At 45.6% G+C, this 19,298-nt stretch overlaps 1 protein-coding gene across 2 annotated transcripts in view; it reads right to left on the bottom strand.

Annotated features, from left to right (window-relative positions):
* PTPN11 (protein tyrosine phosphatase non-receptor type 11) overlaps positions 1-19,298 on the bottom strand; it is a 76,205-nt gene that overhangs the window by 12,399 nt on the left and 44,508 nt on the right. The window contains exons 7-13 of one of the 2 annotated variants that reach the window (XM_034639676.1): positions 16,556-16,652; positions 13,974-14,053; positions 13,685-13,843; positions 9,778-9,909; positions 5,595-5,761; positions 4,568-4,635; positions 3,901-4,052 (exon numbers count right to left, since the gene is read on the bottom strand). In XM_034639676.1, coding sequence (XP_034495567.1) covers positions 3,901-4,052; positions 4,568-4,635; positions 5,595-5,761; positions 9,778-9,909; positions 13,685-13,843; positions 13,974-14,053; positions 16,556-16,652 — 855 coding nt within the window. The remainder of the gene's footprint in view (positions 1-3,900; positions 4,053-4,567; positions 4,636-5,594; positions 5,762-9,777; positions 9,910-13,684; positions 13,844-13,973; positions 14,054-16,555; positions 16,653-19,298) is intronic. The other variant, XM_034639677.1, reaches the window with a different exon arrangement.

The following is a 19,298-nucleotide window of genomic DNA, read 5'->3' as shown; positions in this document are numbered from 1 at the left end:
CCAAATTTGGGACAATTTAAGCAACAAAATAAATATTAGTAATGGATTATCACCCATTCTGACATGAATGAATGAATGAACGAATGAATGAGAAGGGAAAGCTCTTTCTTAGAGAAGACTCCCAACTGATAAACGGAAAGGGAATTATGGAAGTAGGAAATCACCACGGGGCAGGTATCACAGGAGTAATTTTTGCAGGCAAGAACAGTGAACACATGCAAAATCAGTAGGCAAAAAGTATGATGGAAAATAGGTTATTTATATAGTCTCAAACATCTTCCTATAAGATATTAATTAAAAGGGGGAAACTATCACTGTACAGCGGGGAAATGTGGCAGACAACACCTCCACCCCGTGATCAAAGAGAACACCGCCAGCCGTGAAACGCATCAGTAGAGGTGCTCCTGATGGGAGGTTCTGGGACGCAACATCACTTCTGTGACAGTCCTGTCAAAAATGCACGACCTGAATCTAATCAAGGGAGCACATCACACAAATTCAAATTGAGGGGCGTTCTACCCAACAACTGGCCTGAACTCTTCTAAAATGGCAAGGTCGAGGAAGATGAAGACTGAGAAACTGTCCCAGACGAAAGTAAAGATACGTGACAACCAAATGCACTAGGGGACGCTGGACCACAGAGACACAGGAGGAGGACAAACTGGCAACATTTGAATAGGGTCTGCAGATTGGAAAATAGTGCTGTATTGATGCTAATTCCCTGGTTCTGATCATTTCACAATGGTTATGTAAAAGAACGTCTTTATTTCTAGGACATACACATCAGAGTATTAAGAGGCAAGGGCGCACAAATGCTGGCAACTTACAAATGTTTCATTTTTAAAAGTACATATTGTATATATAGAGAGAGAAACTACAAATGAATGATGAAGTGTGTTAAAATGTTAACAGGGTGAAGGGAATTCCACACACTGTTTTTGCAAATTAAAAAAAAATGTAATACTTTAAGTGGAAGTAGTTAACAAAGAAATCTACTTTCAAGTAAATGGCAGAGTGTGGGAAGAATCCTTTATAAAACTTGAGAATTTTCTCAAAGTCGCTTCACTTGCACCTTCCCCTGGACGCCCACCTGTTTCTGCTTCGCCTCCTCCTGGCACCGGCACCACTTCCTGCTTCCTTCCCAGGGCTCACCACCCCTGACGCACTGTCTTTTTTCATTTACCCTCTTTCACAGATTCCTTCAGTCCTGAAGGTCCTTAACTCTTCAGAATTGTGGAAATGATGGTATTTAAAAGAAATACCAATGATCCTAAATGAGTTTCATTCTTTTGCTTAATTTAAAACCCAGGCAGCTTCACTGTCTTAAGGCTATCCCTTAAGCTTTCTACCAGATGAAGGCTCTGAGACCAATAGTAGTGAATGTGCTCAGGACGGGGATGGAGCACACTGGCCCCAAGAGCTATTGGCTGAGCGAATGAATGCAGCAGCACTCTTGGGATGGGATCCTCAGGGACATCCGGTGTCTACATTCTAGGATACTGAAGCTATTAAGGAACACGTTCTGCTTCTGTCTACCTCCTCCCGAACCCCAAAAAAAGCAGCGATAAGGATATTTTTAGAGGAGTTCCTAAATTCAAATTTTTCAACTCGAGCTTTACAAGTTGAGATTTAGGGTCAGAGAGACTATACGTGGTAATGAGAAGATCTGAAGCGCTATCGAGGCTGGGAGGGGAAAGCCCTGACATCGCCAAAACAAGGACAAATACCAAAGCTTCTGAGAGAGCTTTTTCCCCAGCTTTTTTTTTTTTTTTTTAAGATTTTATTTATTTATTTGACAGAGAGAGAGAGAGAGACAGCCAGCGAGAGAGGGAACACAAGCAGGGGGAGTGGGAGAGGAAGAAGCAGACTCCTAGCAGAGGAGTCTGATGTGGGGCTCGATCCCATAACGCCGGGATCACGCCCTGAGCCAAAGGCAGACGCTTAACCGATGTGCCACCCAGGCGCCCCTTCCCCAGCTTTTCTAAACAAGATCACGTTATATGTTTCAAGATATTCCTGAATTTGTACCAACTGTGTTTATACCGCGTTTATAAATACTCTTTGTATTTATTAGGAGGGCCTTCTCTCTAGGCAACTTTATGCTTTAACAACTCCTGGCCCAAATTCAGTATGACTGGAAGACAAATAGAGAATAGCCTACAGTGGGGCGCCTGGGGGGCTCCGTTGGTGAAGCATCTGCCTTCGGCTCAGGTCATGATCTCAGGGTCCTGGGATCAAGCCCCACATCTGGCTCCCTGGTCAGCAGGGAGTCTGCTTGTCCCTCTGCCCCTTCCCCTGCTTGTGCTCGCTCACTCTCTCAAATAAATAAATAAAATGAAAGAAAGAAAAGAAAGGGGGCGCCTGGGTGGCACAGCGGTTAAGCGTCTGCCTTCGGCTCAGGGCGTGATCCCGGCGTTATGGGATCGAGCCCCACGTCAGGCTCCTCTGCTGTGAGCCTGCTTCTTCCTCTCCCACTCCCCCTGCTTGTGTTCCCTCTCTGCTGGCTGTCTCTATCTCTGTAGAATAAATAAATAAATAAAATCTTTAAAAAAAAAAAAAAGAAAGAAAGAAAGAAAAGAAAGAAAAGAAAGAAAGAAAGGAAGGAAGGAAGGAAGGAAGGAAGGAAGGAAGGAAGAAAGAAAGAAAGAAAGAAAGAAAGAAAGAAAGAAAGAAAGAAAGAAAGAAAGAAAGAAAGAAAGAAAATAGCCTATGGTAACCATCTAAATATTTCGCAACACTTACCACAACACCAAGTCAGACTGAAAGCACTAAAGGTTGAAATCGGAACTTTGTTGATTGTTGACCTTACATGTCTACACTGTTGCTGAAGATGTTTTTGTACAATGAAACAATCTAGTGTTGGGGATTTTTTTTTAAGATTTTATTTATTTGTTAGAGAGAGAGAGCAGGGAGAGGAGCAGAGGGAGAGTGACAAGTAGACTCTGCACTGAGTGTGGAGCCCGATGCCGGGCTCCATCTCACAAGCCTGAGGCCATGACCTGAGCCGAAACCAACAGTCGGGCGCTTAACTGACTGAGCCACCCAGGCGCCCCTCTAGTGTTTTTATGTGAACTGAGAACCTACTAAGCTAACTAATATGTGTCTTACTTTGGCTAACCAAGCTTTGATAACATGGCCGCTATTCTGCTCAGCGAGAAGTCTCTCAATTTGCCAGCAGGTACCAGTCTGAGAAGCCAGGTTCTCTGCAAGGCAATACACAGGGTAAAGCAGGCAGGTATCAGTGCTGCTCAGACACTCCCCTGTCTGCAACAGAGCAGCGTGGTTGAGTGGGGGGAGGCAGGGGAGACGCCCAGATCCCCAAAGGAGCAGTCTCCTCATTTCCCTCCTCTCAGCGTATTCCTAATTAACTCAGCTTTGTGTCTGTTATGAATAGCCTCAAATGGAAAGGCTCCAACTCCACGTTCTTCTTCATTATGCATGGCTTATTAAAACTGAAATTTCACTGTTTCCAACTCAACCAAGTTGATGGTTCAAACTGCTGTGTGCTATGAAGAGTGAAGCATTCATTTAAGAGATGGGATCCGGATAAAAACGGCCCGGATCTAAACCGGAACGGGCTAGAAACTTCGAGGCTTTCAGTTCCAAACTTGCCATGTGAAAGTCCTGGGGTTCTATCTGGGAAAATCCTAACCTTTCCAATGCGCAGTTCCCCAACCTGGCAGGCCAGGGCGATAGCAGCTACCTCCCTAAGCTGCCCTCTACTGAAATATCAGGGCTGTGAAGAGAAGCCCTTCCTGGTTGGGAAGGGCTTATCTTCCCATTTCCAAACAATGACAGGTGTCTCTCAGAGGCCCACCTGCTCAAAAGGAGAGTGTAACTGACTGAGCTGCCTAGAAAAGAAAATGACAGTCTACACGCCAGCCCCTCCAGGATTCGCACCTGCTCTTCTTCAATCCTGCGCTGTAGTGTTTCAATGTAATGCTGGACGGCCATATAGATGAATCGGTACTGTGCTTCTGTCTGGACCATCCCTGACCTCTGAGACCGCACCATCTGAATGGTTTTGGGAACATCAATGTCGCAGTCGACACCTGCAAAGCAAGCACCACGAAGCATTAGGAGAAACCGCAGGGCCAGGATGAAGTGGTTTAACACATAACTTTTAGCACACTCAGAGATAAAGCAGATTTAGTTTTTAATGTTCTAACTGAACATGTTCCAAGGGCTACATTGGCCTTCTGACCAATAGAAAGGATTCCAGAAGAGAATCACTTACCAGAGAAAGTGCTAGAGGTCGGGACCCCTCACTTTCCAATAGCACCACCCCATAACAGCCAGGATGAGGTGGGTCGGCAGAGACCACCGCTGCACATTCAACAAAAGACCACGGCGGTGGGACCCACAGCTCCCAAGCTTCATTTTATGCCAAAGCTCAAACTGAACACTTTTGTTCTCTCGCAAACATACTGAAAGTCAAAGTCTTCAGCTCAGACTTTGTGAAAATGTTTTAACATTCAAATTCTCTCCCTCCGGCTATTTTCACTAGCACTTTCCTTCCATAAACTAAAAACAGGAACTATCGCTTCTTGCCCTCCAGATGACCTACCTTTCTCTCTGATGATGTCAATAAGGATATCAATCACAATGAACGTCCCTGTCCGGCCGATTCCAGCACTGTGGGCAGAAGGACAAAGAGCAAATGACAATGGAGTTCACGGGGGTTTCAGACTCAAAACCAAGCTATTAATATTAACAGAACCAATGTCTGCTCTTGGGAGTATTTCTAAGGTTGTCTATTTGTATTTGAGACTAGATGAGCTCAGAGCACAGGGCTTTGGACTTAGTCCAACCTATGCTTGGAGCCCAACCTCTCCACTACAATGTGGCTGAGGCAAGTCCTATACCTCTCTGACCCTCAGTTTCCTCGTCTATGAAATGGGGATAATGGTACACACTTCACAAGGTGGTGGCGTGGATCGAATGTTAGTACTGGATGGAAAGCACTAAGCTCAGAGGCTGGGATGGAGCAAGCACTGAATAAACAGGAGCTTTTAAAAAAGTGAATCAAGTTTCACACACAGCTACCTGCCCGACGCATGGATGAGCTTTGGGAAACTAAACTTTCCCCGATATAACCATGAAACCCACAGTTGGGTGCCCACAGGCTGTAAACCGTGGTGAGGCCACAGGCGGGGCGGCTTCCAGAGGCCTGGGTGGGGAGGGGTCCAAATCTTTTGAAGCAAACAAGTGTCTTATCAGGGGGGAAAACGTATCTTATTTCTGTGGCAGAAGAGAATAGGATCATAATCAAAGCGATGACTTCTAAATCACCCTATTTTTAAAAAAAGTAAAAAACATAAGCAGACATTAGCAGACTACGTAAGGGCTCCCTGAGAATAAGGATTAAGTTCACCAGCCTCTGCCCGGCCACCGCCAATACCTGGCAGTCCCGTAGGACCCATGAGAAAAATACTCTGCGATCAAAGTGTCCCTTCATACAGTTCATGCACGCCTCAAACAGAGATGAAAATTTTCTCACAGTTCAAGAGCTGGGGTGAGTAGGTAAAAGCAAGCCTAGTGGCATTAAGAGATGGGACAGGCCGCGGCCCGGAGAGGGGGCAGGGGCCGGTCACCTGCAGTGAACTACCACGGGCCCTGCGTCCATAATGCTCTCTTGCTTATGGTGGACCTCCTCCAGGAAGTCCAGCACACCCCCAGGGTCACTGGGCACTCCGTGGTCCGGCCAGGTCCGAAAGTGGTACTGCCACACGGTTCTCTCTGTATTCCCCTGGAGTAGAGCCAAGAAAAACCAGAAAAGAATTAAATAAATCAAGGGGTTGAGGAATCACCCAGTTCTGATCTTCCCCAGACCTGACGTGAGCCAATGGAGCAAGCCGGCACCGAATCTCCTCACACTCCATTTAAAGGTCAGACGAGTTTCCCAATCACGTCTCCTTTGGGGTCTGGCTGAGCAATCCTGAAGGCAACTCTGCCTCTGTCCTAAGAACCAAAACGTCCAGTACAGCAGTTAGTTCCTCAGAAAGCTACAACCTGAATCACCGTTCTGAATTCTCGGTGGCAGGCAACGGCCCCATTCCTCCGCGTCCCCGTGTAGCCCAACTCCGGAGGTGACGGAAGCTCTGGGACCTGGGGCTCTCTTCCCAGCAGTTGAGAAAGCAGCTACCCCCTCAAGACGTGTTCCTCTTTGTCTTTTTACACTCAGCCCTCCTCCCCTCTCACAAAACCCCCACTTTCATGATAACATCATAGTACTATAACCTTCTGTTAGTGCAAAGTAGCTAAGAAGACGAACTTTGGGATCAGAAGGCTGCGTTAGGCCCGAATCCCAGCATTCATCATCACTGTGCTCTCCAGACATCTCCAAGCCTCAATGTCTTCATTTGCAAATAGGAATAATAATCTCTCTCACGATCCTACCGAGAGGGATGAAACAAGGACAATTAAACACACAGCCACCACTTGGCAGCATTAAGAGACTCAGCCACCAGTGCTCTTCTGAGCAGAAGGATCACGAACGGAGGTCAAGACTACGGAAGACCAAAAGCACCGCGTTCTGGGTCCGCCCAGATGAGGTTGCCGTAGCAACACTGCCCCTCGCCCCATCTTCGTCCTCCGTACAGGAAGCAAATCCAAGCTACTGATGTTTTTAAAAGACATTTAGAAAAGAAAGAAAAATGAAGCCAGTGTCTGCCACCAGTGATCTTCAGGACACCCAAGGAATCTGCACCACAATTAAGATCTTTTCTTGAATTACGCGCGTTGAATTTACTGATGTCACGGTAAAAATTTTTCTTGATGTTACCAGTGAGCTAAAACTCAGGGGCTACCCAGGAAGGACAGTCAGGGAAGGTGACCCAGCTGCCCAGCACATCCCTGCTCCTCCTCCTTGGTAAATCTCTGTCCCGAGAGATCGCTGACCCAACTCCTCCCTGCTAGGAAACTTAAGTGAGGTCACGTCGTAGCACCTTGGAAAAAAAGGTAATGTGTCATATATAAAAAGCAGATAACATATGACCAGCAATTCTGGAGAGGTGATCTGATCTGTGTCAGCCCCTGAATCCATGGGTATAAAACACAAACCCAAATGCCAACATTCCCTGTACCTGCTCTCAAATATCCGTGTTAGCAAGAAGATGGATGGCTTATCACTAAAACGGAGGAAACCACCACCTGCTACTCAGAAACACCCGAGAACAAGAAGATGGGTGGCTGAGCCTAAAACTGAACAAACCTATGTGAAATCTCTGGCCAGTGTCTTCTAAATCTCTTCCATTTCTGCTTGACAGCTATGTTTTTCCAGCTTCTCTCTCAGTCTCTGAAGCAGAGCAAACCTCCCCCTACCCCACCATCAGCAGAACCGCACCCCAGCTAACATCAGGAGTTCCAGCACCCCACCCTGGACCACAATCGCCCAGGCTTCCTGTTCGCTTTGGTCTCGTGACCACCTCATGGAGCTCAGCAGACCACTGAGCCCTCTTCCACTCTCCCCCCGCCTCCTTCTGATCCTACTGTCCCCTTGTCGGGCTTGGATTCTACGTACTACTTTTTTTTTTTTAAGTAGGTTCCATGCCCGGCATGGAGCCCAACATGGGGCTTGAACTCACGACTGTGAGATTGAGACCTGAGCTGAGATCAAGAGTCGGACGCTCAACCGACTAAGCCCCCCAGGTGCCCCTCATGTACTTTTCTGACAATCGCCCTCTACCCTCTCTCCATCCACTGCGCCCCTGGGCAAAGCCCCAGGCCTGGACAAAAACAACCACCCACCTTCTCTGTTTTATACCCGAGGAACAGTGTCCTTGGAGAAAAATCACAGCAGGGGATTGGTGTCGCTAAACGTTCATGTTCATCACGTCAACCGGGCATTCGGCACTGCCTGAAAACTCACTGGATTCCTCATCGTCTCTCCACATTACTACTGGATACTTTTCCCACTTCCCAAGAATAATTCATCTCTGATTCCCTTCGAATGCCAGCTGATGGCCTTGCCTCATAGAGAACATCGAGAAATTGCATGCCAGCTCCTCTATCTGCATCTGTGGTCACCTCTTCCTCCTTCCGTCCTGCTGCCATCCTTCCACGATGCTCTGGAACCCACCTCCCCTCCTCGGCCATCCTCCATCCCTGCCTCCTAGGCCTCTTCGCTTTGATGTCTTGAAGGCATCTCACACTTCACCTGTCTAGGGGGTTGCTCCCCCTTCCCTCCCTCCTGAAATCCAGTGCCACCAGTCCCAGGCTCAAGCTACAAAACCGGCGGTCATCCTTAGCGCCACCCTTGCCCCTCGCCCCCCACCCATCCTGTTGCCAAACCCCTCCGCATCTACTCCTCGGTTACCTCCAGGCTGTCCTCTTCTGTCCGCCCTGCTGCCACCGCACCCCCTTTCACCCAGACGATGCAAGCCCTGCCTTCCTGCCAGCTTCTCACCACAGTGCCACGGTCCTCTCACACTGCGTTTGGTTCCCCTTCTCCTCCAACAGCCCAACCATCCCCATGCCCTGCAGGTGCCACCTCAAGGCACGTGTCACGGCTGTCGTTCCTCTTCCATTTATTCTGGCATTTTGGACAATACTCATTTCCAAAGGTGGGAATACGGAAATAAACAAAAACAAAAAAACAAAAAACAAGTGCCGACGTCCCTGGGATCTGACCCGGAGAGGAGGCTGCCGGACCCAGACCACCCAGTGGCCTTCAGCAGGCCTGCTGGCCACTCGGGTCACCTGGGCCGGACCGCCCCACCCCGGGGGCTGTCAGACACCTTCCTGGCACGTGGCTCTGGGTGTGCGTCCGCTTGGCAGCAGCCTCGCCACAGGTGCCCAGCTACCTAAAGTATGGAACTCACATTTCTGAACATAAGAGTTAAGACTGCCGACTTGGTCCCCACCTCTCTCAGGTGTATTCCCTAGAGTCTCCACTCGCCTTCATTCCCATAAATTCCATTTCCCTTCAGTCTGCACTTCGGGGCCAAGGCTCAGAGTGACACCTCCATCTGGGAGGCCCTCTCTCCATCATCTTCTCCAGTGAAACTTCACCCAGAAAAGCCCAGCGTCTTCTGAAACAGTCTCCCTGCCGCCCCAGGCGGAAGGAAGCCCAGCCTTTGCCATGTTCCAGGGCACTTCAGACCTGCTACAGCCTGTGTCTGCCCTGGGGCACAGCTGGGTGTGGATGTGGCTTCTCGCTGCTACGTGATTGCAATTCCTCAAAGACTTCATTCACCTCCGTGTCCCCAAAAGACCTTGAAAAAGTAAGCCCCCCTAACCATGAAATTAAAATGAATCCAAATCTAACCCTGCTTTACAAAGTTAGTCACCCCAGTGACAAACTTAAACTACATGCAATTAAGATGTGATGGCACGGAATCTGATCATGAAACAGGCCTCAGGGCCTTTGCACCTGCAGCTCCCGCTGCTTGGAACACTCTTCTCCAGACTCTTGGATGTGCTCCCCCACCTTCAGCTCAAGGGGTACAACCTCAGAGAGGCCCTCCCTGATTACTCCATCTCAAGTACCCAGTTGTTTCCTGCAGCCTTCGTAGACTGAGCACAACTGGAAAGCTTAGTTGGTTGCTTACTTTTTAACCTCGTATCTCCCTAGACTCTGTGAAGGCAGGGATTGCACCTGTCTTGTTTGTAAGGTACGAGTACGCACCTGGTACACAGAAGGCACCTGACAAATGGCCATGGACCAATGAGTGAACGAGGCCGTGAATGCACGCAAACGCGACTAACTGCGTGACCTTGGATTACTGCATGCCAAAACCAGTTACCAAAGTCTCTAAAATACGACAATATACTTACTTGTCCAACCTTTGAAAGTTTAAGTTCTCTTAATGTATAGTCATGAGCGGCACTTTCTTTGACGTTCCTAACACGCATGACCCCATATTCTTTCAGAGCATACTCGTCAGGCCAGTATTTGACACATTTACTCTGAAAGGGATCAGAGAAAAGACAGTTAATCTCTGTGAATTCTGAAACTAAAGCCTAAACCAGAGGAAAATAAATATTCGGTAAAAAATATATATTTGAGTCTTGCTTAATGATCAATATTCGGAAAAGGGCCTGTCTAGCATCTAGTGGATTTTCAAAGAAAAGGAAAAGTAAGTTCAAATAAGAAAAGCAGGTGTGTGGAAAGCCAGGGAGAAGGCGGAAGACAGAGGAGCTTTTGCAGAGTTGTCTGATCTAAGATGCATGTCAAAGGACAGTCAAGGATTGCTCATTTCTCTCTAAAGAACCAAAGATGCAGAGTGAGGGACTAGCCCGTTGGAGGTTCTGTCTAGCAATCACTGAATTCTGAATTCCAGAGATCTGCCAGTCACTCTGCAGGGAAGGCAAGCAAGCAAGCGCTCTGGAGGTGGATGGGTTGCCCAAAGAGCCAGACTGTCTGGTTCATTTCCGCACCCATGTAGGAGGACTCCGTGCCTTATCTAACCCAAGTGTGAACAGCTCCAGCACAGCAAGGCAGCCAATGGGGTTTTGAACCAGCTGCTTTTTCTATATCCAGACCCATTTGCTACCTACTATACATGTCCCCTTCGCTTCCCTGGATGCCTGGGAACACCGAGCCCGCAACAGCTGCTGGTTTCAGAGCAGACAGATTGAAAAATACGGCACCAGGCAAATCATTCTCGGTGCCAAAGAGGAAGCTACTTAGCTCAATGAGAGATGAGTCTGTATATATTTGGTGATGTGTCCTGGGCAGAGAATGTTTTTGTGTGTTGTTTTTTTCTGGGAGCCACAACAACCTAGACACCAATACTGGCAAGAGAAATTTACCTTTTATATTAGGAAGACAGAGAAATTCAGTTATGAAACGATAAGTAAGAGAGCAGCTGCAGCCAATCCCAAAGTCAATGATTAATTGAAAGAAAGAAAAAAAAAACATGGCAGAAGGAAAGTTGAACAGAAGAATTAACAGTGCAACTGTTTTGCCTGGCAATGGTTTACATGGTCTTTTATTTATTATTATTCTGAATTCACTTTCCTTGCAGTATTGGTAGATCCAAATACCTCTCTGACAGATTTTATACAATTTTTATTATCCCCAAATAAGCACTTTTAATATTAATTGTACTCAATGCTATTGCTGGCCAATCAATTCTGTGACTGCTGGTTGCTCAAGAGACTCAACAGAGAATAAAAATTTAAATCTCTCTTCATGCCCCCAGGTTCCATGAGGAGAGGTAGCCTCCCATGAACCAGAAAACAGGCAGGACAGACGGCTCAGTTTTCCTTTCTATATTCAGGCAGGTGACACTCAGCTGAAGCAGAAACTAAGAAGACGTTTTAACCTGGCCATTAAACACCTAATGGGATTGCACGTAGCTGTTGGAGGAAGCCTTTGTTTCACAATGACCAGATCTGGCCTCAAAAGTTTTCAGAAGCATAACAAACCAGTTAGCACAATGATGAAAATCCTACAAAATCATGCTGTCCTTCAAAACTGATAGGAAAATTACATTGAGAGTGCTAAAATCCAAAATCACCCATCTACCTTAGGTTTAACTTAAAGGTATGACTGTTATATTCCACGCAAATTTTATGTAAGCCAATTAAAGTATAACTACAAAAGAACTTCGACTAAAACACAAAAACATAGAACTTTTCCATATTAAAAACCCACATGGATGGGCTCACTTTGGGATAACACACAGAAATGTCACTCAATGAGATCTGTCTGCTTCTCTGTAGGTGTGGGATGTTACAATTTTTAAGAACCTGAAGTGTCATGAAGAGTGTGGGGCGAGGAGTACTTGACAGAGCAGCTGGGTGGGGGGTGGGGGTGTGCGCTGGGACAACCACTCTGCGAGCAGTTGGGCCGAATCTCTTCGAATTTACAACATGCATACCCTATGACCTAGCACTCCTTTTTTTGACATTAAACCTAGAGAAACACTTGCACCACACACACACACACACACACACACACACACACACACACACACAAGAATAAGATTATTCACCATAGCACTATTTGTTAAGAGCAAAAACTGAAACATTTAAATGCCTGATACATAATGGTGAAATAAATCATGGTACGTCCTTACTATGGAACATCATGCAATTACTAAAAAGAAGGAAATAGGCCACTATGTACTAACAGTAGATGTTAGAACATTCATTTGGGTGGGGCCCAAGGTGCACAACAAAGTTAGGGTATGGAAACACTTTTACATACAGTGTTTTTCAGAAAACAGTACTATATGCTTCCACAGGCACACAGACATATGTAAGTACATGCATATATGTAAATGCAGGTACGTAATACCCATAGTAATGCCGCTCAATCATGTATGTATGTATGTAAATGCCAAGAAGACAGCATGGGAGAACACACATCACACTGGTCACAGGGATTTTAAATGGGTGGACAAGGGACAGTGAACAAAGGCAATTTTAACCATAACCATAATGTGTTTGGATATTTATAAGAATATACTGCTTGAATAATTCAAATTAATCATTAAATGCTTACATGTCATGACAAGTATAATTTATATGACCAGTTAAATCACTATTTGTTAGTACTCTAATCCCCTGAAGGTACTAGACGGGCCTTCTCACACTCCCTTGTGGACCTCTGCTCCTGGATACAATAGAGTAACAGGGACTGGATTTACCTTCCCACCTTAAACAAGTAAAAAACAGGAAGAATGAAAAGACATATATCACAGAATTAGTAACAAGGACATTAAAACAGTTATTACAAATATACTCTGTAAGTCCAAAAGGTTTAAGTTAAAAAGAGAGACACAGGGGCGCCTGGGTGGCTCAGCTGGTTAAGCGACTGCCTTCAGCTCAGGTCATGAACCTAGAGTCCCAGGACAGAGTTCTGCATTGGGCTCTCTGCTCAGCAGGGAGTCTGCTTCTCCCTCTGACCTCCCCCCCTCATGCTCTCTCTCTCTCTATCTCTCTGATAAATAAATAAATAAATAAATAAATAAATAAATAAATAAATAAATAATCAATCTTGGCGGGGGAGGGGAAGGAGAGATACAGGAGGCATTAAAAAAAAACAATAAAACTTTTAGAGATGAAAAAGACAATGTCTGCTATAGAAAACACACTACATAGGGGCGCCTCGGTGGCTCAGTCGTTAAGCATCTGCCTTCGGCTCAGGGCGTGATCCCAGGGTCCTGAGATTGAGCCCCCCATCAGGCTCCCTGCTCTGCTGGGAGCCTGCTTCTTCCTCTCCCACTCCCCCTGCTTGTGTTCACTCTCTCACTGGCTATCTCTCTGTCAAATAAAAAAATAAAATATTAAAAAAAAACTACACTAAATAGTACTAACAGCAGGTGACACACTGCAGAAGATTAACTTAAAGACATACATCAAAAGAAACTATCCAAAATGAATAAAGGGGGAAAAAAGACAAGCACAAAATGAGCAAAGCCTCTGTAAGCTGCAGGACAACGTCAAGCAGCCTAATATACGTGTAATTGGTGTCCCGTGTTTGCAGAAATAATGAACATTTCCAAATTTAGAGAAAACTATAGATCCAAAGATTCAAGAAGCTCAATGAACCCCTAGCAGAAGGAACATAAAGAAAACTACACCAAGGCATGTCACAATCAAATCTCTTCTACTCTCTTTTTTCCAGACGGCCAGTTAGAGGAAGCTTAATTTGTTTATTCAGTTCTTAAGATGTTCAACCTGACATGTTCGATACTTTAAAAATATTTCATCAGAGGAGCATGGAATATACCTTTCCTCTCTCCACTTCTTTCGTTGTCATGACAATCACTCGGGAGTTCTCTTGAAATACCATCCGCCAAAAGTCATTCACCGTGTTTTGCAGACAGCCTTGTGTGGCAATGTAACTCTTTTTGGGCTTTGAATTGTTGCATTTGGTTTCAAACTCAGGCTAGAAATTTAGGAAGAAAATCCTTCAAACACTTGGAAGTTGCTTTCAAGTCACAAGAAATACAAAATACAAAATACAAGAAATGGCTAGCAACGTATAGTCAGAAAACACTGTGGAAAGCAAAGATTACCATGATAATATTTGCATTGATGTAATCTGAAACAGGCTCATTGGGATCACCATCGTGTAGGACAACCCTGGTATGATCAACTGGAAGAAAGAGAGACCACAGTCATACCTTTCAGGACAAATCATTTCAAATTAGTTAATCTTCAACCCAGTTCAAGCTTTGTTCAATTAATGATAAAACCACATAAAAAATTAAATCCTAAATGAGCACGACAATGATCTGAACACCACACGATGCCTCATAATGCTATCTTTAAGAATAAAGTAGCAGGAGCAACTCCCTGGTCTTGATAATGTACTATGGATACACAGGATATTATCACTGGGAGAAGCTGGATAAAGGGTACCTGGGAACCCTCTGTATATTTTTTTAACTTCTTGTGAGTGTAAAAGTATTTCAAAACAAAAAAAAAATTTTTTTTAATAAAAGGAAGAATAAAGTACAGATAAATGACGTAATGTCTGAGATTTGCTCCAACATAATTTGGGGAGAGAGAAGTGGCTCAGAGTATAAATGAAACAGGAATGAGTATGAGTTGACAACGCTGGGAGCTGGGCAGTGGATATGTATGGTTCTTTATACTATTCTGTCTACTGATGAATATATTTGAAACTTTCCATAATAAAAATGGTGGCTTTTTTTAATGAAGCAGAATGAAATACAGTATCTAGAAGATAAGATTTTGATAGTATCAAGTGATTAAATTCTGTACAAAAGTACATTACTGGTACAGAAGTCTGGGCGCTCTACCTAAGCAACTTATTTTGCTTGGTGAGGGGCACAATGGGAGGGGCATCTGGGTGGCTCCATCGGTTAAGTGTCCAACTCTTGATTTCAGGTCAGGTCACCGATCTCTGGGTTGTGAGATCGAGCCCCACCTGGGTCTCCACACTGGACGTGGGGCCTGCTTAAGATTCTCTCTCTCCCTCTCCCTGTACTCCTCCCCACCCTCCCTCTCTTAAACATTTTACAATGGGAATTAGTAATATAGCTGTATGTCTTGGACTCCCCATCTCTAAAGAAATAATACATTAATCAAGAGGAAGCATCTGACTGGGATCTTTAAGAGAGGAAAAGGCAATGATACTCTCATCAGATACTGCATACTATTGTTCCCGTCACCTTTTCCTACATTCCTGCATCTTACTAACGGGTTCCATTAGGTCTCCTGAGCAGAAAGGAAAACTTAGACATAAACAGGATGAGGTTTCCCCAAGGTCATCAGGACCATGCTGTGACTCAGATTGATTCTCTGCAAATTCCTATTGCCTTTTCTCACTATTATTAATGCCTCCACTTTCTCCCATCCTCAACTACACACATCTCAAATAACAATATCAATATGACATACATATGTTCCATGTATGTGTACATATGTACACAGAAAGAGAAAGACCACAGTACACACACGTACACATGCACACACGCACGTTTATGATACCTGACAAAATGGCTCGGACCTGATGAGACATTAGAGCAATGCTCACCATATTTGCTCATGCATCCTAAGAAACTTGACTCGTGAAGTTTCTGAACAGTGAAACACACATATATACAAACAAGCCCTATTTTTAAGCTGGTAAATACATTATGCATGCACTGCCATCAATCTGTAGGTCAGATTTAAATTTTTCTCTCTCTTTTTTGATAAAGGACATAAGTCAAGAGAAGTTCTAAACGTTCCTTCCCTTCCCTCCAGTGGACCACCCTGCACAGCCCACTCTGGAGATCCCTCCCAGAGAGAGCATGGTGCTAAGACTGTGGCTTTGGGGGCTCCTACGCCAGTTCTCCCTTGCTTTGTGACCTTTGCTACTATGGTCTATAAAACCGGGAACATAAGAGCACTTGCCTTCTGTACCGTCGTAAGAAGTGAGACGGACGCAGAGTCTGGCACAGAGTCAGCCCTCCGGAGAGGGGGGGCTACAACAACTGCTTCGTGCCATCTCTGGGGTCTTCATGGAAGACCTCCATCCTTCCAGGCCTCTTGTTCCCTGTGGCTCAGCTTGGGCTCTACCAAACAGCGTTTGGCTATTAAACGCCTTACAGATATCTCAGGGTCCTTTTCAGACCGAAGCGTAGGTATGGACCTGTGTCTCCTGTAACTCGAGCTCAGAAGATCAGGGGGCAGAGCAGTTGAAGAGTCCTCAGGAGGAGGCTGCCTGCTCCCCAGAAAAGGGGAATGGAGTCCCCGTGAGGAGGCGTGCCTTCCCCAAAACCCACGGGCTGAGTGCTAAAGAGCAAGGCCACAAGCCGGGGAGCTCTGAGGGCCTTGGTGTGGCCTGACACTGGGCAATGGCAACCCTTGAGATCCTCACTCTTAGGCAGACAAAATTAATTAACAGAAGGAAACAACACACTCAACACCACCTGGTGGCGATTTTACCCAGCCTGGGCATCACAGGAACTCGGTGAATGTCAACCATCCCCTCCATGCATGACGATTTGGGAAACCACTCACAACTGAAAGAGGCTAAGCCTCGGATCTTCTGAGGAGGCACATGGCACCCAGGAAAAGGTACAGGGACACTGAGGCATCGAACTCTCCGAGAGTGACTATTCCTGAACAGAATATTAATACTTACAGGGCAGGATGTTTTTATATCTATTTTTGTTCTTATTTTCTTGCCTCTGACCCTCTTTTCGGCTGTAGAGAAGTTTGCACTCCTGTTGTTGTAGTGTCTGGAGAGGGGAAAAAGTAAATATTATTGCACGTCAAAAGCTTAAAAAAAAAAAAAAGCCTGGCTCAGCATTTCTGCTTTAAGAAATTTGTCGTAGAAAAGGTTCAGGGTTGCAACAGCTACAAGAATGTTCATATTAAAACTGTATCAACAGTGCCAAAAACAATTTCCAATAAGAAAGGGCTGCCTGTGTAATTCTACCATTAACTCACATAAACAAATGTTCTGCGGCCATTTAGAAGGACATTCTGGGAGAATTTTTAATGCCTTGAAAAAATTATCAGTGTTAAGTGAAAAGAAGGTCAGACTTCCAAATCAGTATTATTACATAAGCCATATGTTTGCATTTGCCTATGTATCTAAGAAATGGCAGAAGAATATACACCAAAAAGTAATGGGGATTTTTTTTTTCAGGGTAATGAGATTATGAAGGCCTTTTCTTCATTTTTTGGCCTAAATTTTTTCAATGAATTAATATTAATTAGTAGAGAAACCTTTTAAAATAACAACTATTAAGAATGAAAGTCAGGGGGTGCCTGGGTGGCTCAGTAGGTTAAGCATCTGTCTTGGGCTTAGGTCATGGTCCCAGGGTCCTGGGATCAGGCCCAGTGTCCTGTTCCCTGTACTGCGAGAAGCCTGCTTCTTCCTCTCCTCGCCCCCCACTCGTGTTCTCTCTCGCTACCCGTCTCTCTTTCCCTCTCTCTCTCTCAAATAAATAAATAAAATCTAGTAAAAAAAAAAAAAAAAAGAGTGAAAGTCAGGGCGCCTGGCTGGTTCAGTCAGAAGAGCATGCGACTCTTGTTCTCAGGGTTGTGGGTTCGAGCTCCATATTGGGTGCAGAGACTACTAAAAATAAATAAATAAACTTTAAAAAAAAAAAAAGAAGGGAAGCCAATGAGCATCAGTGTAGAGTACATAAATAATAGTTGTGCTCACGCTCTTAAATTTATGAACTGCTGCCTACTTTTACCATGGTTTCACTCACAGCGAGCCACACATCAGCTCTCCGAGTTGGACACAACAGCAGTGCTACCACGCACCACTGCATCGTGAGCACGCACGCTTCCTCCTATGCCAGAACCCACTTCAGTGAGCCGGGCAGCCGGCCTGCGTCTACTGCGTCTACACAAACACCCGCTCCCTAGGTTCTCCCAGCCAGGGAGTGAGGAAGAGAATGTCAGGCTCCTGGAGCCAGGGGTCAGGACACTTCTGCAGGGGAAGGAGGCGGGGAATGCGATCAGGGAAAGACTACATGAGGCAGCCCCAGCCGGGCTAGCCCCAGCAGAAGAGGAGACACGGGGAAGCAGAGAAGGATTAGCTGCAGAAACAGACAGGAAGGTGGACGAGCCACGCTGAAGCACGTTCGAGGGGTAGGTTTTATTTTCAAAATTATAAAAAAGTACCTCTTTTTTTAAAGACTTATTTATTTGAGAGACAGCATGAGGGAGGGGAGAGGCAGAGGGAGAAGGAGAAGCAGACTCCCCGTTGAGCAGGGAGCCCAACGCGGGGCTCAATCCCAGGACCCCGGGATCATGACCTGAGCCAAAGGCAGATGCTTAACCCACTGAGCCACCCAGGCACCCCAAATGTACCTCTTTAAGGGGCCATTAGTTTCCAAAAAGTCTGATTTGTAAGCAGAAATCACAAATGGCCAAATCAAGAAAGTGTAAGGCAAACTAAAAGGAAGAAAATATATGTGTGCTGCCATGCATATATAAATTCCAAAACAGCTAGCTCGTAAAGGTTTCTACCAGGAGCAAGAGGCAACGTTTCATAACAAACAGCCCACTACATTTCCATTTCATTTATCTGAATTTCACAGACAGGTATGAAAGTCAGGATTTTAAATTGCTATTTGACTCTCGGGTTGAAAATGCCATATTTGGCCTTCACACACCACACATAACAAAAGTGGTTAGCTAGCTGGAACCCGGGCAGGAATAAAATACAAAGTACACATAACTCTGGTGATGACACGGTCATTCCAATTTTTAAAATGAGCTCAGATTAAGTAATTAAAGCCATTTGCCTTCTGCAGGCTGGCATTTCCTCTGAACTGGGAGCCCGTCTTACCAAGCGAGACTGTTAGGAAGAAGGTTCGATGATGATTTTCAGATGGTAAGGTAAGGTTCAAAAAGAAGCCCCAACACTGCAAACTGACTCAACCACTTAAAAGTCAAACAAGGGAAGAGAAACAATACCAACAAAAGCTACAAAGCTGGGGGGGGGAAGCCTAGGAAATAACTGGCTGCTTGATTCAAAACCAACCTGACAGTGAAGCGCTCAAGCGCTCACTTACGAGCCAAACTTCGTGTGACAGTTCGCGGGTGGAGGCGCAGGCCCAAGCTCGCTCTATAAAAGGCAAATTTCACCCAGGCCCTCCCTGTTCAATCTCCTTTGATGCCCCCCCCCCCCCCCCTGAGACCAAGTCTAAGCTTTTCAGAACAGCTCACACTCTTCTCTGAGCTAACGGAGGCCTGCCTCTAACCTCAGCTTCTACTCTCCTGTCTGTGCCTCAGCTTCCTCGAGGGTAAAGTGGGGACAGTGCTAAGTACCTACCCCGCAGGGTTGGTGCACGAGTTAAGTGAGATTACCGTGGGAAGTGCAGAAACATGCATGTTGGCTGGACCATCTATTCAGGTCGACC

Source organism: Ailuropoda melanoleuca, chromosome 12, assembly GCF_002007445.2.
Source record: "Ailuropoda melanoleuca isolate Jingjing chromosome 12, ASM200744v2, whole genome shotgun sequence".
Taxonomy (NCBI): domain Eukaryota; kingdom Metazoa; phylum Chordata; class Mammalia; order Carnivora; family Ursidae; genus Ailuropoda; species Ailuropoda melanoleuca.
This window is presented reverse-complemented; position numbering and strand designations above follow the sequence as displayed.